The following is a 21,610-nucleotide window of genomic DNA, read 5'->3' as shown; positions in this document are numbered from 1 at the left end:
ACTCTTCCGAGCCGTCCCGGTCTCTGCTCCACCCCCTCTGCTGACCCGGGGAGGGCTGCAGACTACCACATGCCTCCTCCCATACACGTGGAGTCACCAGCCGCTTCTTTTCACCTGACAGTGAGGAGTTTCCCCAGGGGGACGTAGCGCGTGGGAGGATCACGCCATTTCCCCCCAGTTCCCGACCAGCCAGAGGAGGCGCTAGTGCAGCGACCAGGACACACACCCACATCCGGCTTCCCACCCGCAGAGACGGCGAATTGTCTGTAGGGACGCCCGACCAAGCCGGAGGTAACGCGGGGATTCGAACCGGCGATCCCCGTGTTGGTAGGCAACGGAATAGACCGCCACGCTACCCGGACGCCCTGGTATTACTACTTTTTTTCCACATGTATTTTAAAGTATTGATAATTGTATTCGGGTGTTTATCAACCTGGGCGGTTCGGATGGGTAACCACACCTGCCATCATAGAGACTGTCAGCCTATCGGTGTGCGCCATGTTTAAATGTGGGCGTGGTTTCCATTTTTCTAACGACGAGGATCCGAGTGGGATCGAGACGTCGTCGTTAGTAGACGTTCGTGGCTCAGAGAGAGTAGGTGTGGGGGGCGTCGCCCCGTCTCTCCACTGGCGCTGTGCCGGAAGACTCAATGTAAACATGTCCAAAATGAACGGCAGACAAAGACTCGGCAACAAGGAGCAAGAGAAGAGCTTCGAGGCCCGCGTCTGGACCCCCACGCTGCCACGGTCAGCTTATTGCAAAGTGCATCGACTCACGGGTGAGTGAAGGGTATCTGGGGGGGGGGGAGGCGGGTAAGCTATGTCACCATACAGCGTGTGCATAAACATGTGCAGTTTTATGGGAAGTTGGTGCGCGGGAATAAAACACAAAACAAAATGGCGTCCACACCCTCTACCATGCCAGTGTGACCTCAGCGTGAAACCACGGAACATTCGTTTCACCGGGTGCAGCTACGCTATCTTATCGGCTAAAAAATGGACCAGAACTGGTGTTGGCTAATCTTCACATTTCAGGAGGGAGTACAGAAGCACAGAACGGAGATGGGTTGTTTGCATAGGTTTACGACGTCGGAAGGCGGTTCTCTTTCACGTGGCCGTCTGGAACAACGGAGATCTCTGCAATACAAAAAAAGGACCGAGAAACCGGAAGTCGAGTTGAACGCTGAGGGCCTAAATCACAAAAGGGCTGACAGAGGTTTCCAAAAGAATCAGCCGCGGTAAAAAAAAAAAAGTCACAGTACGAGAGACTATTGTCCAAACGCAAAACCAAACAGGTAAAACCGAGGGTCGGTACGCGAGTCTAACCCGGGTCCGGTTCCGAGTCCAGTGATGGAGCGAACCCCCTACGCTCTGCAGCAGCGGGACCACGTGTGTAGTGCGAACCGCCCCGGAGTCGTGCGGCTTAAGGCCGTGTAAAGGACCCCTCTGGTGACCATGCATGCACCAAAGCATTACGCACATCTACATTACAGTTGTCCAAAACATAACCGCAGAAGTTAGGACATTTCTGTTTACTGTGCAAGTAAACGCCGTGATGAGCAGCTTCATATCTGTAGAAGAAGAACAAACAACCACACCTTCTGAGCGGGCCGTTAAGGGGTCGGTTTAGTAGTGCCAAGTAAAACAGGCGTCTTGATACCCAACGAGACTGAAAAAATGAACTGGTGTATGTGAGTAACCCCGGCCCTGTGTGCTGGCCTGGCGGCCTGTCCAGGGTGTCCCCCGCCCCCCCCCCGCCTGCCGCCCGACGACTGCTGGAATAGGCTCCAGCGCCCCCGCCACCCTGAGAGCCGGCTAAGCGGTACGGATGATGGATGGATGTGAGTAACCCCTGATAGTCCCGAGTGTACCGTGACAGAAACGCACGTATAAATCCTTTTTAAAAGTGTGTGGTTAAGTACCTAAACCCAAACTGTTATTTTTCTAGAAGTGTTGGAGGCTTTGTAGTCCACGTCAGTGTAGGCAGCACTTGAGAAACCGCGGCTGGAGCGTGTAGAAAAACCCTGGATAGGATACAGAGCGTCTCCGAGACGAGTCGAACGGGACGGCGTTATCGTCGGAGCCGCCATTAAGGGCAACTACAGATGGCTGACGGGTGTAGACGAGATTCAACTCTTAAAATATTCGACACCACTTCACCTGTGTACACACGCTTCAGGTAAAACGCAGCTAAATAAGTTCTGTGATACATACCGACGTCTTCCACGCCGGCTGTTATGTAGACTAACAGAGACAGTAACCGTGAATGTTCCCACATCACAACGATTCAAATTCTAGATGTGGAGAGAAAATTAAAAAAAAAAAAGCAAAAAAAAATAAAATGGAGGACACTCAGTAGATGCCGGGACTGTCGGTGTAGTTCCTGTCGAAGTACCCGCCATTGTACAGCCAGTCCTCTGCCCCAGTGTAAGGGTTTGTTCCTAAGTGGAACCACCTGAAAGGAAGTGGAAACGGTCAGGACGCATTTTATATCACAATATAAACACTCACACGACTAATACACAACCCCAACGGGAGTTCATCTAAATTCTACCTTTGTACCCTTGAGGGGCTTCTGTTTGCAGAGAACTTTCTACAAAGGCTCGGATCTAAACAATGTAGAGCTGACTTTTGCACTGTTATGGGACAAATTGTTGTACAACTGTTTATTCAGAGCTGAAATCCTCGACTTTTCTCCATTAAGAAATGTTTATGTTCTCCATGTGTATGATGGAGTCAGGTCCCATAACACTACCAGTCATCTGTGATTTTGATCTACTACTACTACTACCGGCTGCTCCCGTTAGGGGGCGCCACAGCGGATCATCCGTTTCCACCTCTTCCTGTCCTCTGCATCCTCCTCTATCACACCAGCCACCTGCATGTGCTCCCTCACCACATCCATAAATCTCCTCTTTGGCCTTCCTCTTCTCCTCTTCCCTGGCAGCTCCAGGAATCCCCGTGTTACCCCCGGCTTGGTCGGCCGTCCCTACAGACACAACTGGCCGTGTCTGCAGGTGGGAAGCCGGATGTGGGTATGTGTCCTGGTCGCTGCACTAGCGCCTCCTCTGGTCAGTCAGGGTGCCTGTTTAAGGGGCAGGGGGAACTGGGGGGAATAGCATGATCCTCCCACGCACTACATCCCCCTGGCGAAACTCCTCACTGTCAGGTGAAAAGAAGCGGGCTGGCGACTCCACATGTATCGGACGAGGCCTGTGGTAGTCTGCAGCCCTCCCTGGATTGGCAGAGGGGGTGCGGCAGTGACCAGAACCGCTCGGGAGAGTGGGGTAATTGGCCAGATACAATTGGGGAGAAAAAAAAGGGGGGGGGTGAAGAATGGCAACAGAAAGAAGAACAACCAATCAGTGATGATGAAGCCCATCTGACATCACCGCAACCCACTTGGAGGTGGGTCTGGCACGCTTTGGGCCGACTCCAGAGATGGTCTGTCTCGGGCATGACTTGGCACATTTAAACTGGTAATGGAAAGGCTAATCAACGTGGCACGGTTTGACTCGGTGCAGCCAAAAGTGCCGATGGACAAACCCTCAATGGCTGCTACACCTTGTTTGTAGTTCTGCTACTGTTTGTTTGTAGTCCCAGAAAATCAGTGTCAACAGGTCTTCTCTGCCTCCTTCATCCAACTATATCACAATACTGTCCTACAGGAAGACTGACCATCTGTCCAACAGAACGAACACATTGTCGTCACATTTCAAATGGCTAAAATAACCACTTAATAATGGAGAAAACTTGCAGATTGCAGCTTTAAGTAAAATATTGATGATATATATAAGAAATGCAGCTGTTTCATCAACAGCACTGGAAACAGAGCTTAAGGAATTCTCCAGCTTTGGAAATGTTTAAAGAAAAATCTTATCTACTTCTGGGAAGCACACAGACACAAAGCCATGAGCTCCCGTTGGTACTGAGTGTAGGTTAACCAGTCACCAGAAAACAAACCTGGTTGACCACTCCTCTTCGTCCTTGGAGCGCTCTCTCCGTGCTGCCCTCTGTTTCTCCTCCAACCTCTCCTTCTCAGTGCTCGCTGTGTCTACAAAACACCAGGTCACAGACAGAGGACTTGTTACTGATTCTACGAGGGTCACGGTGAGGGAGCCTGATGCAAAACGGTCAGAGCTGCTCTGTGCATGTATGTGAAACAGCGTGTGTGTCTGCATTGGTTTGGGTGTATTTAGGAGCAAGTGGTGTTACCTATATCTCCATTCTCCATCGCTCGGATGTCGGGCCTCAGCCGACAGTCAGTTGGCGGCAGTAACCTCCCCATGCTGGGCTCCAGTTCGTTCAGGGTCATGGAAAAGCTGGTGAAGTTATACATCTACAGACGAGGAAAAACAACAGAAGTTAGAAAGAAGGTGAAGGAAGAGTGGGGTACTTTAACACCTTGTTCTGTTCCAGCCCTACGGGAGACCTCAGGGCTGTCATCAAATGAACTGAAGTCTTCACGGGAGGTGGACGCCATCCACTTGGTGCTTTGAGTTATTAGACCAAAGATCCTCCAAAACCCTCTCGAGGTACAAAGAATTAATCGACATACAAACGTTGATAGTCCAGAGCTGTCACCAAGCACCACTGGGATGCTAGTGTGCATCAATTAACTCTGACAATGAAAGGTAATAGTAAGATTCTTTTTAGTCAAATTTTAATGTTCATTTGCGGACACTAAAAGCATGAATAACAATATTTATTTAACAGAAAAATATACAGATTAGATAGTGCAGTTTCATAATGTGAGTCTCTGTCACATTTTAAGCATCATTTTGATTTATGATTCCTTGATCATCCCAACACAAGGTGGAAAACAATACACTAGGACTTGTGTCGAGGTTAGCGCCCTATGAAATTTTTGGTTTTCTTGTTTGTTTTTTTTAATTTAGATTTTTGACTTTTTAACCCATTTTTTACAAGGGTCCTGTTTGTGGACTTCAGCTCAGCGCTCCACACCATCGTCCCAGATATCTTCCACTCCAAGCTCACCCAGCTCACTGTACCAGCCTCCATCTGCAAGTGGATTAAAAACTTCTGACAGACAGGAGGCAGCTGGTGAGGCTGGGGAAAATCACATCCAGCACCTGGACAATCAGCACTGGCACCCCCCAGGGATGTGTGTTCTCCCCTCGACTCTTCTCCCTCTACACAAATGACTGCACCTCAGGAGACACATCTGTTAAACTCCTCAAGTTTGCAGATCACACAACTATCACTGGCCTTACACAGGGTGGCGATAAGTCTGCATATAGACGGGAGGTTTAACAGCTGGCCCTCTGGTGCGGCCATGCCAAACTGGAGCTGAACACGCTCAAAACTGTGGAGATGGCAGTGGACTTCAAGAGGAGCCCCCTCAACATACTCAACAGCATAGTGTCTGTGGTAAAAACCTGCAGATTTCTGGGTTCCACAATCTCCCAGGATCTAAGGAGGGCATCCAACATAGACACAATCACCAAAAAGGCCGAGCAGAGGATGTACTTTCTCCACCAGCTCAGGAAGTTCAACCTGCCTCAGGAACTGTTGATTCAGTTCTACAGTGCAATAATCCAGTCTGTCCTCTGCACTTCCATCACTGTCTGGTTTGGATTGGCCACCAAACAGGACAGGGACAGACTACAATGGACAGTTAAGTCTGCAGAAAAAATCATTGGTGCCAACCTGGCCTCCATTCAGGACTTATACATCTCCAGAGTCAGGAAACAGGCAGGCAACATTACTGCAGACCCATCACACCCTGGTCACAACCTGTTCCAACTCCTCCCCTTTGGTAGGCGCTACAGAGCACTGTAACCCAAAACAACCAGATATGAAAACAGTTTCTTTCCGCGGGCTGTCATTCAAATGAATGCTTAACATTGTCAAATAAATCCAACCATTTTGTATATACTGTACACTGTACAGTATATACAAAATGGTACAGTATATGTACAGCATCTTGGATATAGTCTCTGCACCATTGCACTTTATTGCCTCTTATTTCGCCTGAATGTAGTCAATCCTTGTGTATATATCTGAAGGTTGTTGTGTTGTTATTCTATGTTAAGTACACTGTGAGGGCCATGAAACCGGAGTCAAATTCCATGTGTGTGCAAACTTACATGGCCAATAAACCTGATTCTGATTCTCTTCTATTTCTCCCTCCCCTGAACTCTATAAAAGGAACTCCGAACTCAATACAATTTCTTATCAACTGGAAAGACAGAACAACTCTTGTTAAAATCACGTGGATATGTCTATAAGCATGGCGAGCAAGCCGGCTGTCTTAGCACACCAACTTAAATCCCTATCAGTTGCTCAACAAATTCCACAAATTAGGAAACCAAATGGTGAATTAACTATTGACTCGGTAGAAAGTAATGAAACATTTAACTCATTCTACTCAAACCTATACACATCAGAAATAACAAATGACAATACTGACATCAAACATTTCTTAAACAATCTCCGGGCTCCTTCTATAAATGCAATGCATAGGGCTGAAACTGAACTCCCATTACTACAGAAATCATTAATGCGATAAAGGCAATGCAAAGTGGAAAGGTGCCTGGCCCAGATGGCTACCCAACAGAATTGTATTTAAAAACATTTCTGACAAATTATCTACAATTTCACTTGATATGTTTAATGATTCTCTGTCCCGTGGTTTGCTGCCACAAATGCTGACTGAAGCATCAATTATTCTCCTGCTTAAGGCAGGTAAAGATAACACAGACTGTGGTTCATACTGACCTGTCTCTCTCCTAAACAGTGATGTGAAGATCTTAGCTTAAGCTTTTGCCCTACGCCTAGAAACCAAAACGCATGATGTGATCTCTGTCGACCAAACCGGTTTCATTTTGAGATGACACTCATTTACCAATGTCCGTCGGCTTATAAATATTATTCCCTCCCCTGTGTCCAGTAAGGTGCTAGAGGCGGTCATCTTGCTGGATGCAGAGAAAGCTTTTGACAGAGTTGAATGAGAATATTTATTGACATGTTTAAAAAAGCTGGGGTATGGACCGAATTATATTTCATAGATGAAAAAAAATTTTTTTAAACATTTTTTATTTCTGATTTCTCCCAATTTAGTGGCCAATCGATCCCTATTTTAATTCAAACACCCACCCTCGTACTGCATGCATTCGCCAACTGCATCTCTCCGGCCGGCAGTCTCGAAGGAGACCGCCTCCCCACTTTCGTGACAAGGCGACTCCAGGCCGAACCACTGTTTTTTCCAACACACACAGAGACGCATTCACGTGACGAACACAAGCCGACTCCGCCCCCCTCCCAAAGAAAGCGTTGCCAATGATTGCTGCTTCATCGAGTCCGGCCATAATCGGATCTGACGAGACCGAGGCGCGAACCCCAGTCCCCAGTGGGTAACTGCATCGACACAAAGCCAATGCTTAGACCGCTACACCACCGCGGACTCATAGATTAAAATTTTATACACTTCACCCAAAGCTTCTGTACTTGCAAAGGGTAAGCAATCATATTTCCAGCTGTCAAGCGGAACCCTTCAGGGATGCCCAATCAGTCCACTGTTATTTGCCTTTGCCTTAGCCATAGAATCCTTAGCCATCACACTCAAATCACTGCCATCAATAAGTGGGTTTCATAGAGAAGAAGAGCACAGATTATTTCTATATGCAGATGATGTATTATTATATGTATCAGACCCTATTCAAATTATATCTCATATTATCCATGCCTTGAAGAGATTTGGTACATTTTCTGGGTATAAACTGAACTTTAGTAAAAGTGAATGCAACCCTGTTAATAACTTGGCTCTTCAAATACAGGATAATGCCTTACCATTCAAAATGTCTAGAAATGGCTTTAAATACTTGGGCATTAATATCACAAGAGACATGCAGAGCCTGTATGAGGAAAACTTTTCTCCTCTATTTGGGAAAGTCAAACTGGATCTGAAGAAATGGAAAACTTAACTTGTCCTTGGCAGGAAAAGTGAATTTATTAAAATGAATGTGCTCCCCAAATTCCTCTATCTGTTTCAATGTATCCCACTTTATCTTCCTAAAACTTTCTTTTAAATCTATTGATAAAGCATTCATTTCATTTATATGGAACAATAACAGCCCTAGAGTACGTTTAGAACTACTACAGCGGCCTAAAATACAGGGTTTGCTTAGCTCTTCCAAAACATTGCTACTATTATTGGGCTGCAGATGTTCAAAAAATTATTTACTGGCTTTATCCTCAAGATACAGACTGGTGCCACTTTGAAGCTATACATACACCGTGTTTTTGCAAGCTTTGATGACTTATCACAAAAATTCAGCCTTCCTCCGTCCAGCTAATTTTGGTATTTCTAAGCCCGCCACTTCCTTCAGAGCCATGACCCCAACTTTACAAACATATCTTCAGTTTTGGGCTTAAATGATATGCTAGAGATCCCATTTAATTCAAAAAGGCTAATCTCAGAATAAATGTTTGTACAGCTTCTCTTAAAAATAACACTTGTGACGATTAGGGCAGACTGGCTGGGCGAGTTAGGGGACGATATGGAAGAGGACACTTGGAACAGTGCTCTACAAAGAATGAATGATAGTACTTCTTGTACAAAACTAAGCATAATACAGTTTAAAGTACTACATCGAGCTCATTTCTCCAAAGCAAGACTAGCGAAACTATATCCTAATTCAGACGCAAGTTCTGACCAGTGTCGTAATACCCTTGCAAACCTAACCAATAAGTTCTGGTCATGTCCTGCTCAGGCAACTTACTGGTCGGTGATCTTTAAAACACTATTGGAGGCTCTTAATATTAATTTCCAACCCAGTGCAGCAGCAGCCATATTCGGTATCACAGATAGAAAACATTCTACAATAAGGAAGAGACATAAAAACATCATTGCTTTTACGACACTTCTTATGCGCAGAACATTTTTATACTGAAAATCAACAAATCCACCTGAAGCGTCTATGTGGTCGAGGGATCTGACGCAGTTCATACAGTTAGAGAAGCTGCTGCCTGGCGAAGGTAATAAAAGTGCATAAATTCAAGTTCAGAGTATGGATGAAAATAAAGTTTTTATAACGTTAAATAAAAGTGCAATTTGCAACACAGAGCATCTGATTTAGCTGAACTGAAAGCCCTTCATATAAAAACAGCCGTTTTGCCCTGAATTTATCCGTTAATGCCATATTTCTTAGTCTTTTAAATGTTGTTGTCTTCTGTGATGCTGGTCACACTTTTTGCCCTATCTCATAAAACAAACCCATGCGTGTTTGCCAACGTGCGCACGCTGGCTGTGATATGCACACTCACGTGCACAAAGACACAAAAGCTCAACAAGATTTCTGCAAGGGAGAGCGACGGATAATCAAAGGACAAATGACCTCAAATTCCTTATACGCTCACAAATGTTCTAATAATCCCCCCAAATCTCTAAATTATGCACAATTCTGTGTTAATATGTGAAATCCATTTTTGCGTCTCTATTCTGTGAGTCTGCATGCGTTTTCCATCCATCTATCCATTAACCAGACCGCTTATCCGGCTCTCAGGGTTGTGGGGCTGCTGGAGCCTATTCCACCAGTCATTGGGCGGCAGGCGGGGAGACACCCTGGACAGGCCGACACACACACACACCCATTCATTCCTAGGGACAATTTAGTACGGCCAATTCACCTGACTTACATGTCTTTGGACTGTGGGAGGAAACCCACGCAGACACGGGGAGAACTTTCCGCATCATGGAAATTACTGGGGCCTAATGAGTGTGTGTGTCTGTTTTACCTTCGCTGAGTGAGCAGGTCGTGGTGTTATCCTCCACAGTAAGGCACTTCCTGGTATCACAGTCACAGTCTCTTGAACCTCTGGCATCTCATCTGCCTCCTCCCCTTCAGCGCTATGTTCCTACACACACACACACACACACACACACCCATCCAGCGCTTGCCGTTATTCATTCTGGAAGGACTCTGATAAGCATAGTACATCTGCACACATGTGACTCACATAAGTACAGCTGCCACAAACTCAACACGTGTCTCTCAAGCAGTGATGCATGTCATTGCAAGACATTATGCATTAATGCTGGCAATGAGCTCCTCATACACTACACTCTGGACAGAACTGGAACTAGACGACAGCAGTAGCACACTACAGATACCATATCAAATACATTTTACCTTACCTTCCACTAACGCCACTGCGTGTTATCGTGAAAGAAAAAGAATCCATTTTGAGACAAAGTAAAAATAGATTCATCAGTCAGAAGCACAGATTACTTTAAAGGGTAATTCTGGTATTTTTAAACCTGTGCCCTATTTTCCCATCATTTGGGTTCTAAATGACTAACAGGGACAAATCTTTTGGAAACTGGTCCAGTATTGAGCGAGAACGCTTCAGCCGGCAGCTGTGGAACGAGCTGCCGTGTAATCCTTGGGGATAACCGCGTCTGCCGAAGCACGTCCACCAAAACTGCTCGTTTTTGCCACCGACGGGCTCGGGTTGCTATTATAACTGTCTGGCGGCATTACGGAAAGGATCCCTACAGAGATAGACCTTTTTCTCTACGTTTCGCTTCTTCTGATCTCTGTTGTAATATTCCTTTACTGCTGCCGCTATCTGCATGCAGGGGCATGGTTTGTTTACAAATGAAGATGTCACGCCGAGTCTTATCACAGCTGACCATTCATTTGAGGTAGCATAGCCTTAGACATGGAGGAACTGCTAGCAATAATTTATTTCAGAAGTCATGGCTGAATATTTAATAATAAATCAATCTTAAATAGCGCTTTTCTAATACTCAAAGTCGCTTTACAATAAACGGGGTGAAACAAGGCGACAGATAAACATAACACAGACATACAGGGGAGGATGGGAAGGGGGGCTACGAGAGGGAGAGGCGGCAGCCACACCTTATTTCGACAATGTGGATGAGGCATTTGAATTCGATGGCTGCTGTATTTATTTGAGCCAGAGTATACGAATGAAGAGCTCCTAGAAATTGGAGACAGGATGAGGAGAGAAAGACAGAGAGAGAGGGGGGTGACAGGCCAAGGAGGATGAACCAGCTTCTTTGGGTGGCAGTAGTCGTCGACCGAAACCGGCAATCGGTCGACGGTTTCATATGCATTCATATGCCGGTTCGCCGGTTTGATAAACTGATCGCCATCATTACACATCAGGATGTGACCCCAGGAGATTGAATCAGTTCATCTGGACACAAAGTGTAGTGGAAGAAACGTTTCATCCCTCATGTAAGTGACTTCGTGGCCGTTATGCAACTGTGCCATTTATAAGGGTGGGGATACCTGCAGTCAGCTGAGACTGACGAAGTCACTTATGTGAGGGATGAAACTTTCTGGGATCACATCCTGATGTGTAATGACAGCCATCGGTTTATGAAACATATGAAACTGGCATATGAATGCATGCTTATGCATATGAAACCGCCATTGGACGATCACATATGACCGAAACTAGCAATTGATTGCCGGTTTCGGTCGATAACTACTGCCAGCCAAAGAAGCTGGTTCACCTTCCTCTGCCCGTTGCCTCTCGCTCTCTCTCCTCATCCTCTCCTCAATTTCTAGTTCTTCATCCATATACTCTGTCTTAAATACACTGATCAGCCAAAACATTAAAACCACTGACAGGTAAGTGAATAAATTATCTCATTACAATGGCACCTGTCAAGGGGTGGGATATATTAGCCAACAAGTGAACAGGCAGTTCTTGAAGTTGACGTGTTGGAAGCAAGAAAAATGGGAAAGCGTAAGGATCTGAGCGACTTTGACCAAGGTCAAATTGTGATGGCTAGACGACTGGGTCAGAGCATCTCCAAAACAGCAGATCTTGTGGGGTGTTCCTGGTATGCAGTGTTCCTGGGTCCTGGCATTCATGGGAAACCCTGGGTCCTGGCATTCATGTGGATGTTACTTTGACACGCCCCACCTACCTAAACACTGTTGCAGACCAGGTACACCCCTTCACAGCAACGGTATTCCCTGATGGCAGTGGCCTCTTTCAGCAGAGGCCACTGCCATCAGACCTCTTAATGTGCCCTGCCACACTGCAAAAATTGTTCAAGAAGCGTTTGAAGAACATGACAAAGAATTCAAGGTGTTGCCTTGGTCTCCAAATTCCCCAGATCGCAATCCGATTGAGTATCTGTGGGATGTGCTGGAAAAACAAGTCCGATCCACGGAGGCCCCACTTCGCGACTTACAGGACTTTAAGGATCTGCTGCTAACGTCTTGGTGCCAGATACCAGAGGACCCCTTCAGAGGTCTTGTGGAGTCCATGCCTCGAAGGGTCAGAGCTGTTATGGCGGCACGAGGGGGACCTACACAATATTAAGACGGGTGGTTTTAATGTTTTGGTTGATCGGTGTAACTACGGGTGGCCATCAAATTCAAATGCCTCATCCACATTGTCGAAATCAGCTAAAAGGCTACGCTACCTCCAATGAATGGTCAGCTCTGATAAGATTCAGCGTGACTTCTTCGTCTGTAAACAAACCATGCCCCCGCACGCAAACAGTAGCAGCAGTAAAGGGGTATTACAACAGAGGCCAGAAGAAGCAAAATGTAGAGATAAAGGTCTACCTATGTAGGGATCCTTTCCATAATGTTGTCAGACAGTTATAATAACAATCTGAGTCTGTCAGCGGCAAAAACAAGCAGTTTTAGTGGACGTGCTTTGACGGGCACAATTGCCCCCAAGGATTACATTGCAGCCCGTTTCACGGCTCCCGGCTAAAAGCGTTCTCGCTCAATACTGGACCAACTCCAAAAAGTTTTGTCCCTACTGGTCATTTAGACCCCAAATGATGGGAAAATAGGGCCAAGGTTTAAAAATACCAGAATTACTCTTTAAAGACAGGTAAACTCTGTCAGGGACAAAGGTGTGAGACAACATCCGGGCAACATCTCATCCTGGGGGGCTGGGGGTGATCAGGATTTTCTCAGTCAGTTTGGTCTTCATCAGACTTTAATATATGCTGAACATACTGTAAACCTCTGCATGACTCACCTGTTTCTGCTTTTTACAGTCGGCCCCTGCCTTTTTTTCTGTCTTCTTGTAGACGTCATACACCTTGGGGTCCACGCTGTATATGCACTCTGTCCACTTCCCATAGATCACACGCTGCTTCTTCTTACTATTCCGACAGCAAAGTCATCGAGTTTAGTTCACAACAGTGTCGATACGGCAACATCGGTGTCACGTTGTGAGTCTGACACTAAGCAGCCCTGATGTGACCTTGTTCTCACCTCTTGTCTTGGATATACCCCTCCACTCTGTGAAGCTCTTTCCCAAACATGCCACACGGCTTGAAGTTCAAGACACACTTATCTCCCGTGCTGACCAAACAGATGCAAAAGGAATAAATAAATAACCAATATAAAGCTCCAAACATTACATTACATCAATACAATCTAGCAATGAACTGTTTGTTTTCAAACCTGTGGTTGAGGATTTCAACAGTTCCATATTGTTCAATCCAGAGTTTCCCCAGGATGATGTTATGCACACAGCACATTGGGTTTACCCACGTGTATGCTTCTTTATGTCTGTAAAAAAAAAAAAAAAAATCAGTGTCCTCACATTGCTCAGTAATGTTTTGAGATCCAAATCTGAACCTGACAATAGCGGATGTGCACATCGAGGGCTGGGCGACATGGACAAAATCAAATACCACAACATTTTTTAATTTTTTGCCCCTTTTTCTCCCAATTGAATTTTGGCCAATTACCCCACTCTTCCGAGTCGTCCCGGTCTCTGCTCCACCCCCTCTGCTGATCCGGGGAGCGCTGCAGACTACCACATGCCTCCTCCCATACATGTGGAGTTGCCAGCTGCTTCTTTGCACGTGACAGTGAGGAGTTTCACCAGGGGGACGTAGCGCATGGGAGGATCATGTTATTCCCCCCAGTCCCCACCCCCCCTGAACAGGTGCCCCAACCAGCCAGAGGAGGCGCCAGTGCAGCGACCAGGACACATACTCTCATCCGGCTTCCCACCCACAGACACGGCCAAGTGTGTCTGTAGGGACGCCCGACCAAGCTGGAGGTAACATGGGGATTTGAACCGCCGATCCCCGTGTTGGCAGGCAACGGAATAGACCGCTACGCTACCCGGACACCCAAATATCACAATATTTTTGACCAAATACCTCGATATCAATATTTTGACGATACTGTAGTGATGACTATTGGTGCTCTCACAAAATATGTACACAATGATATTTTTGATAAACACTCAATAGTAATGTGGAAATGAAACCCAAACAGGTAGAGAGACAAATAATACAATACCCAGAACAGTCTAATAAGTTCAAAAGTTACAAATATTGCATGTCTTTACTGTAGTGCAGCCTCTAAAACCAGGAACAGACAACATTTATGTCATATCACGATATCCAAAATCCCAGATGATATCTAGTCTTATATCATGATATCGATATAATATTGATATATTGCCCAGCCCTAGCACATTTACCCAAACTACTGTGTGCATCCACACGCAAACTGTTTACTCACTTCAGTAACTCCAGTGTCATGGTGCCTTGGGGCTCAGCCTCTACACTCTTGCCCCAGAACTTGAGTTTGGGATAAATTGAGCCGTGGAACTCGAATTCCTGCTTCAGTGACTGAGCATGGAAGGCACTGATGGGCGGGTGGTGGCTCACTTGCTCTGAAATCAACCTATACCTCTCCTCCTCTCTATTTGAATGAACGGATGGATGAATGAATGAATGGGTGGATGAACAGACAGACAGACAGACAGGTAGACAGAACAAGCGCTGGCGAATTTGATTCCTCAAGATAGAATTGACCCCAGAAATGTAAGCAGCAATAGCAGTTCAATCACCCATCATTTAATCACCTTATAAGTTCATATGTCTCTCCCAGTAGAGGATTAAATGGCTTTCCTGTCCTTTCCCATTGAGATGCCACGGCCGAAACAGCAAACGCAGCAATAACCTGTCACAGAGATGTAGACAGATTTAGAGAACGGTTATACTATTGAAAATATCCAAGTATGAAAGAGATGGGTTCATATGCAGGGGCTTTATTTGCAAGTGAAGGCAACTGGAAAAAGGCAGGTGAAATGCTAGAAAGAAGCAGAGCACGAGTCATCTGTCCATTATGTTTACCTGCATGCGGTCAATAGAGTCCGACAGACTACAGGCTTTATGAATGAGGTGAGTGTGCTCCATATACTCTGAGATCCTCTGCAGAAAGCTCAAGGGTTCATTAAATACAACTGGCATTGCTATTTTGGACAGCTCCTGTGTGACCACAACAAAAGACACTTTAGTGAAGTAATAAATAGACCAGGCAATTATGAGACACGAGCGGGATCTTAATATTTAAAAATAAAGTTAAAAAAAGACAAAAGTGAAATGCATGACAGTCATTCATAATATAATACACTGGGGATTTTTTTTTAGATTTTATACCAGACAAATGTACTGCCCTGGAAATATGAGACTGAAAAAAGCTGTTTTGGATAAGGACTGGATTTGGATATATTGTAAAGAAAGGTTTTCCCAAGTAAAGAATATCAAAGTAAATTATGAAGACAAAAAAGTGCAGTTGATGATTCATCGTGCACAGAACAAATATGTATGGAAACACCTGAGCATTTGATTGACAAGATCCATACTACGCGAAGAACCTGACTTGCTGCTTATTTATGTCAATTTAGTGTTCAGCACTTACAAATTTCTCCTTCTGTATCAAAGTAAGTATGCTGATAGTAAAACCACCGGTTGCTTGGTTAATTAACGACAAAGCTGGGACTCACCATGCCAACGCATTTCTTCAGTATATTCCAAATACTGAAGTTGTTTCTGGATATCATTTCAGCAGGCAGAGTTTTTCTGATAGATATTTCAGACAGAAAAATTATGCACAATAACTTTACAATACAATTAAAAAATTTTTTACAATCTATTCTTAATCATTCATGAACAAGCAAGTAACAACAGATCATCAAATAACACACTGGGCTTTATGCACCAACCAATCGTACACACAGACAGATCTTTTCATAAAGTGTGCGTACCAAGTATTAAAAAGTTCATGTGGCATTCACCAAAACGGTGGTTGCACTGCAAATCTCGATCATGACTGAATGCATGCGAGAAAAGAACAGGTCGGTGATGACCTGACATTGCCGTAGCAGTAATTTCCTTTATAATATTTCCCACCTGCGCTCCCAGACTCCGTTCTCATGTGCCGTACTGCCGTCGGTGACCTTCTTACTGTCAAAGACCAGGGCATCCTTAAAACTGACCTCGCAGGAATCATCTGACTCCAGCCCTGAGAAACAAAGGCAAGTATTAGGGGAGGATGAAATCTACAGTAATGTGTTGTGATTTGTTATCTCGGCTACTTTCTAATCCCACTGTGGAGGGAAGCTGTTTCACTTAAAACAGCCTGTGTGACAGCACCAGGAAAGCAACAAATAAACAGGTTTTTTTTTTGTCCTATTTGGAGAAGTCGGCCGTATTTCAACTCGCCTGTCTCGGCGTCGAAGAACTCTTCCTCACTATTCATACTGAGCAGAGAAATACGGCGTTACTCAGAAGTCATGTTTCCACCACCTGGCCTGTTACTTGGCCCCGGCCTGGTTCCAAGCATCCCAGACTGGAAAACACACAACCTGCAATACATGACCAGCTAGTTACACCACACAAACACCAAAGCGCTTCTTTTAGTAGTTACCTGACTAATGCATAACACATATACACTAATGCATAACACATGTACACTACAACAGAATAGTACAATAGTAGAGCAACGCAGTGTTACATGGGATTAGTGGTTAGCACTGTCACTGTAACAAAAGGGTCCTGGGGGTTTCATTGCAGCCCACCAGTGTGGAGTTTGCATGTTCTCGCCCCCCCACCCCCCCACAGTCCAAAGACATGCATATTAGGTGAAACGGGAGTCTCTAAATGGCCCATTGTTGTGAACAGTGTGTGAGCGATTGTGTGTGTGTGTGTCCTGTGGTGGATTGTCAAACTGTCAAGGGTGTCTCCCTGCCTTCCACCCAAAGCCTGCTGGGATAGGCTACAGCCCCCCCCCACCCCCCACGACCCTAAATTAGATGAAGCGGGTATAACGGTGGACTGGACCGGATGGACAAATGTATGCAATGCAAACTGCTTGTCAACTCGTCTGCTCCCGATGGGGCCATTAATTACCTCTCCGCTATGCAGGCTAGCTAGCAACCGTTAGCCTCGGTGGTAGAATCCTCAGCTAAGGCAGCGAGCGGGGAGATGGAGATTAGAAAACACTGCCAGGACGGTGAATGACACACACACACGTTTAAAGGCTGCGGCGTGAATCGCCTAAACATACAAAGGTGATCTGGCGGAAATACCTGCAAGTCGGGAGCGAGGCGACGCGTTACGGAACATAAACAGCCGAGTGTGCGCCGCTTCTGAATCTGGACGGAAGTGGGCGGTAAGGGCAAGCTGACTGACCTCTCACTTGGCCAATCAAATCGCAGCTTCGGGTCCGAACTAAAAAAAACGCCCACGCAGGCGCGCTAGCGTCGCGTCTAACTAAGAACTTCCGAAAGCACATAAAACCATTTTAATGAGAATAAATAAAGAAATAAAACAATTTTAATGAAAAATAAATAAAATCATTTGAATGTCATAAAACGTTCCATCGCATTTACTCGTTTGGCGAACACGTCCAACGCGACTTGCGAGAGAGTCAGCAGTTCGCATTGAGTCCACTAGGAGTCACTGTTTCGTGTAAATAAGTCATTTCAGCCACTTAAGAGGAGACAGTAGTTCATGCAGACGAGATTTTAAATTGCAGGACTTTCGACAAACCGCTCGTTGGTTGCAACACGAACTGCACTGTGCAGGATTTGACTCATGCGTGGGAGGTTTTATGTATGCTTGGATTTACGACGGCAGCCTCTGTTTCCAAATCAGCGATTACTGCAGGGTTTTGGAGCAAGAGTCACCCACCGCTTGTTTATTACGCATTCCTTGCCCCTTCAGAGGCTGGTACACTGAGGGGATTAAATCTAACGGATTGTATTCACTCACCTCAGCCAACAGCCCTGCAACGACTCGCGTATCCGAAATCCCCTTAATTTGCTTTCATTTCTGGTTTTGAGTTCAAAAATGAAATGAATAATAACGCACATGTAAATTTCAGTAAGTTGCACCAATGCAATTGTGGGCAGAGCCAAGATTGTTTGGGCTGTGTCGCTTTGAGCCTCCGACTTGGTGCTGCCAAATTTTGCACCCCCCCCAACTATCCCGTAAAGCAGTGGCGTTGCAGGAATGTGCATTCGCTTACTTAAAGCGGCACCCAATGGTTAATTTCAATTTCACGCGAGGCAGTGCGGGGGGGGGGGTCGTTTAAATCGTTTTAATTAGAAAAAAACAAACTGTTCTTACAAATTGCGTAAGCACACGCGCTTCGCCTACTTTTGGTGGCCATTTTGTAAAATCGTGTTTCGGACTTGGGCCGTTTCCAAGGGCAACGCGACGCCGGGCGCCATCTTCCAAGGATCAGAGGTGTTGTGACATTACAACCGAAAGACCGATATATGTGTAATTTGCACATTTTTATAGTTAAATATGGCTGTCCCTCATACATCTGTAACCGGTTATTTCTCGCCCGGTGCGGGATTCGATTCCAGGTGTACTGCACCACAAGGCGACATCACTAACCGCTCGGCTAAATGTGGTTGCCATGGAAATAAGAAGTGCCAGAAGCGCGTGACCAGTCATGGCAGAAACACGACTTTTTCTTTCTTTCATTCATTAATTCATTCACCATCCGCCGCTTCTCCGGGGTGGGGTCGCGGTGGCAGCAAGCTAAGTAGGGCACTCCAGACGTCCCTCCCCCCAGCAACGCCCTCTCGCTCCTCCTGGGGGATCCCAAGGCGTTCCCAGACCAGATTGGCCATGCAGTCCCTCCAGCGAGTTCTGGGTCTACCCCGGGGTCTCCTCCCAGCTGGCTGTGCCTGGAAAACCGCCAAAGGAAGGCGCCCAGGAGGCATCCTGATCAGATGTGTGTCCTTACTTTATCAGCTGCTTACTTATTTCTGATATTGTGTTCACATATAAATTCATTCATTCATTCATTCATTCATTCATTCATTCATTCATTCATTCATCTTCAGCCCATCTGCAGATGCCCAAACCGCCTCAACTGACTTCTTTCCATGTGAAGGAGTAGCAGCTCTACTCCGAGCTCCCTCCGGGTCTCCGAGCTCCTCACCCTATCTCTAAGGCTGAGCCCAGACTCCCTACGGAGGAAACTCATTTCAGCACCTTGTATCCGCAATCTCACCCTTTCGGTCACCACTACCCAAAGCTCATGACCATAGGTGAGGGTTGGAACGAAGACTGGCTGGTAAATTGAGAACTTTGCCTTCTGGCTCAGCTCCCTCTTCACCACAACGGTCCCGTACAACGTCCGCATTACTGCTGATGCTGCACCAATCCACCTGTCAATCTCCCGCTCCATCCTACCGTCACTCGTGAACAAGACCCCCGAGGTACTTGAACTCCTTCACTTGAGGCAACAACTCCTCCCCAACCCGGAGGGAGCAATCCACCGTTTTCCAGTAGAGAACCATGGCTGTAACTGCTCCACATCGGTTGAGCACAGCATTGGTTTGTGGTTCCTACCTCGCCTCACATTTCGTAGGCTCTCACCGGGGCGGAACTAATCTCCATGACGTGTGTTACCGGGGGATTGATTAATGTAAACACAGAGAGAAGCGCGAAAAACGAGGTCATATTTCAAGCGCAAATAAATATTAAGAGATTTGTTATTTCACGATCGAATTGTAAAGAAGAAAGAACAAGATAGTGTAACCGGTTATTTTCTTGCCCGGTGCGGGATTCGATACGGGTTGTACTGCACCACAAGGCGACATCACTAACCGCTCGGCTAAAGTGTCAGACCCGTTAGCTAGGGGGCTAACGGGTCTAATAGTTTACAAGCAAAAGAAGACCTACTAGCCCCTCTAGTGTCATAGGCAGCCTACGAGGTATGTTCGTTGCTTACATTTGACAGTAATGTTGACTGTTTTAACTAGCTTAACAGCTAATGGTAGCTAGCGTTCGGCTGTATACTATTGTGTATAAAACACATGCTGTAACGTTAGTCATTCACTCATTCATATCTTTTCCTTTGTACGCAGTTTTTTACGGGTTTGTCCAACCAAGACAATAAAGCCCAGTATTCTAAACCAGTGTTTCTCAACCGGGGGTCCGCGGACCCCTAGCGGTCCGTGGTGTAATTGCAAGGGGTCCGTGAAAATAAAATATCTTTACAAAGAAGATCCTATGACATTTATAGAAATAGGATTATTTTACTCAAATGTGACTGAGACCTTTATCTACCTAAACTATAAAGGGTAACAGGACTTTTTTCTCTAATTACATCTGTTTCACAAGTGTAATTTATTGTATTTTAATAAGAGATCTCGCTCCCGTTTGCATTGTTAAAAGTTACTGAATACATATTCTGTTTTGTTACATATATCTGAAAGTTACTGAATACATATTCTGTTTTGTTACATATATCTGAAAGTTACTGAATACATATTCTGTGTTGTTACATATATCTGAAAGTTACTGCATAAGAATTCTGTTTTGTTAACTATATCTAAGTTACAACTGAAAGCTCTTATTTTTGCCCCAAAGAGTGAATAAATGCTATAATGCAATTTAAAATGCAGTTTTTACTGTTTCTATCAAATTGCAACCCCCCTCCCCCAAGATCAGGTGGAGGGGTCCTCAGGGTAGATCAAAAATACGCAGGGGTCCAGGACCCCAAAAAGGCTGAGAACCACTGTTCTAAACCGAGAAGTCGTGCCTCGTCGTGTTCATTGCTAGAGGAGCTACAATGGCCTCTGTAAAAAAGGCTCCGACATTTATAGGTGCCCGCCCCTTTAAGACTCTGGCCAGATTCTCCTGCTGTGAGTGACGCAGCCTAGGTTTAGGTGTAGTTTTGCTAGAGGCCTTGCCTAGCGCACGTTGAGACTGTGTTCGTGTTATAAGTACACACTGCATGTAGTTTTCCCCTGCAATTCTCGTGTCTACGTGTATAGTGAATTTGTCCTCGTTTGTCCTTTGTTGCGATCCAGCTTGTTCTTTGAGTCCCTGACGAAAAGTAAGTGTTCCAGGCTGAGTTGCCTCGTTGTGTTTAGCTGGCCTGTGTAGTAGTTGCTAGCTTGCGGCGCACCCGTGGGTTCTAAAGTGTGGGGAAGACATATTCCATGTTAGAATCTACTACTACTACCGGCTGCTCCCGTTAGGGGGCGCCACAGCGGATCATCCGTTTCCATCTCTTCCTGTCTTCTGCGTCTTCCTCTGTCACACCTGCATGTCCTCCCTCACCACATCCATAAACCTCCTCTTTGGCCTTCCTCTTCTCCTCTTCCCTGGCAGCTCCATATTCAGCATCCTTCTCCCAGTATACCCAGCATCTCTCCTCCACACATGTCCAAACCATCTCAATCTTGCCTCTCTTGCTTTGTCTCCAAACCGTCCAACCTGAGCTGTCCCTCTAATATACTCCTTCCTAATCCTGTCCTTCTTCGTTACTCCCAGTGAAAATCTTATCATCTTCATCTCTGCC

General features: G+C 45.7%; 1 protein-coding gene across 1 annotated transcript; it reads right to left on the bottom strand.

Annotated features, from left to right (window-relative positions):
* Positions 1-1,812: 1,812 nt before the first annotated feature.
* LOC130107387 (oxysterol-binding protein-related protein 2-like) lies at positions 1,813-17,427 on the bottom strand. The gene is made up of 15 exons (XM_056273973.1): positions 17,367-17,427; positions 16,501-16,643; positions 16,189-16,300; positions 15,783-15,858; positions 15,130-15,264; positions 14,859-14,956; positions 14,513-14,695; positions 13,436-13,543; positions 13,244-13,333; positions 13,001-13,131; positions 9,907-9,916; positions 9,759-9,870; positions 4,215-4,338; positions 3,963-4,053; positions 1,813-2,454 (listed from the first exon to the last, which is right to left on the bottom strand). Exons 2-15 carry the CDS (start codon positions 16,535-16,537, stop codon positions 2,352-2,354), a joined length of 1,410 nt encoding a protein of 469 aa, XP_056129948.1. The 5' UTR covers positions 16,538-16,643; positions 17,367-17,427; the 3' UTR covers positions 1,813-2,351.
* Between the last annotated feature and the right edge of the window lie 4,183 nt (positions 17,428-21,610).

This window comes from Lampris incognitus, chromosome 2 (assembly GCF_029633865.1).
Source record: "Lampris incognitus isolate fLamInc1 chromosome 2, fLamInc1.hap2, whole genome shotgun sequence".
In the NCBI taxonomy this organism is placed as follows: domain Eukaryota; kingdom Metazoa; phylum Chordata; class Actinopteri; order Lampriformes; family Lampridae; genus Lampris; species Lampris incognitus.
This window is presented reverse-complemented; position numbering and strand designations above follow the sequence as displayed.

Bases quoted from the DNA above. Each gene is read 5' to 3' on its own strand.
- LOC130107387 (XM_056273973.1), bottom strand. From the start codon at position 16,537: ATGAATAGTGAGGAAGAGTTCTTCGACGCCGAGACAG. The intron at 14,957-15,129 runs GTAAACATAATG...TCTCTGTGACAG, and splicing joins ACTCTATTGACCGCATGCAG to GTTATTGCTGCGTTTGCTGT. The intron at 13,334-13,435 runs GTTTGAAAACAA...CTGTTTGGTCAG, and splicing joins GTTGAAATCCTCAACCACAG to CACGGGAGATAAGTGTGTCT.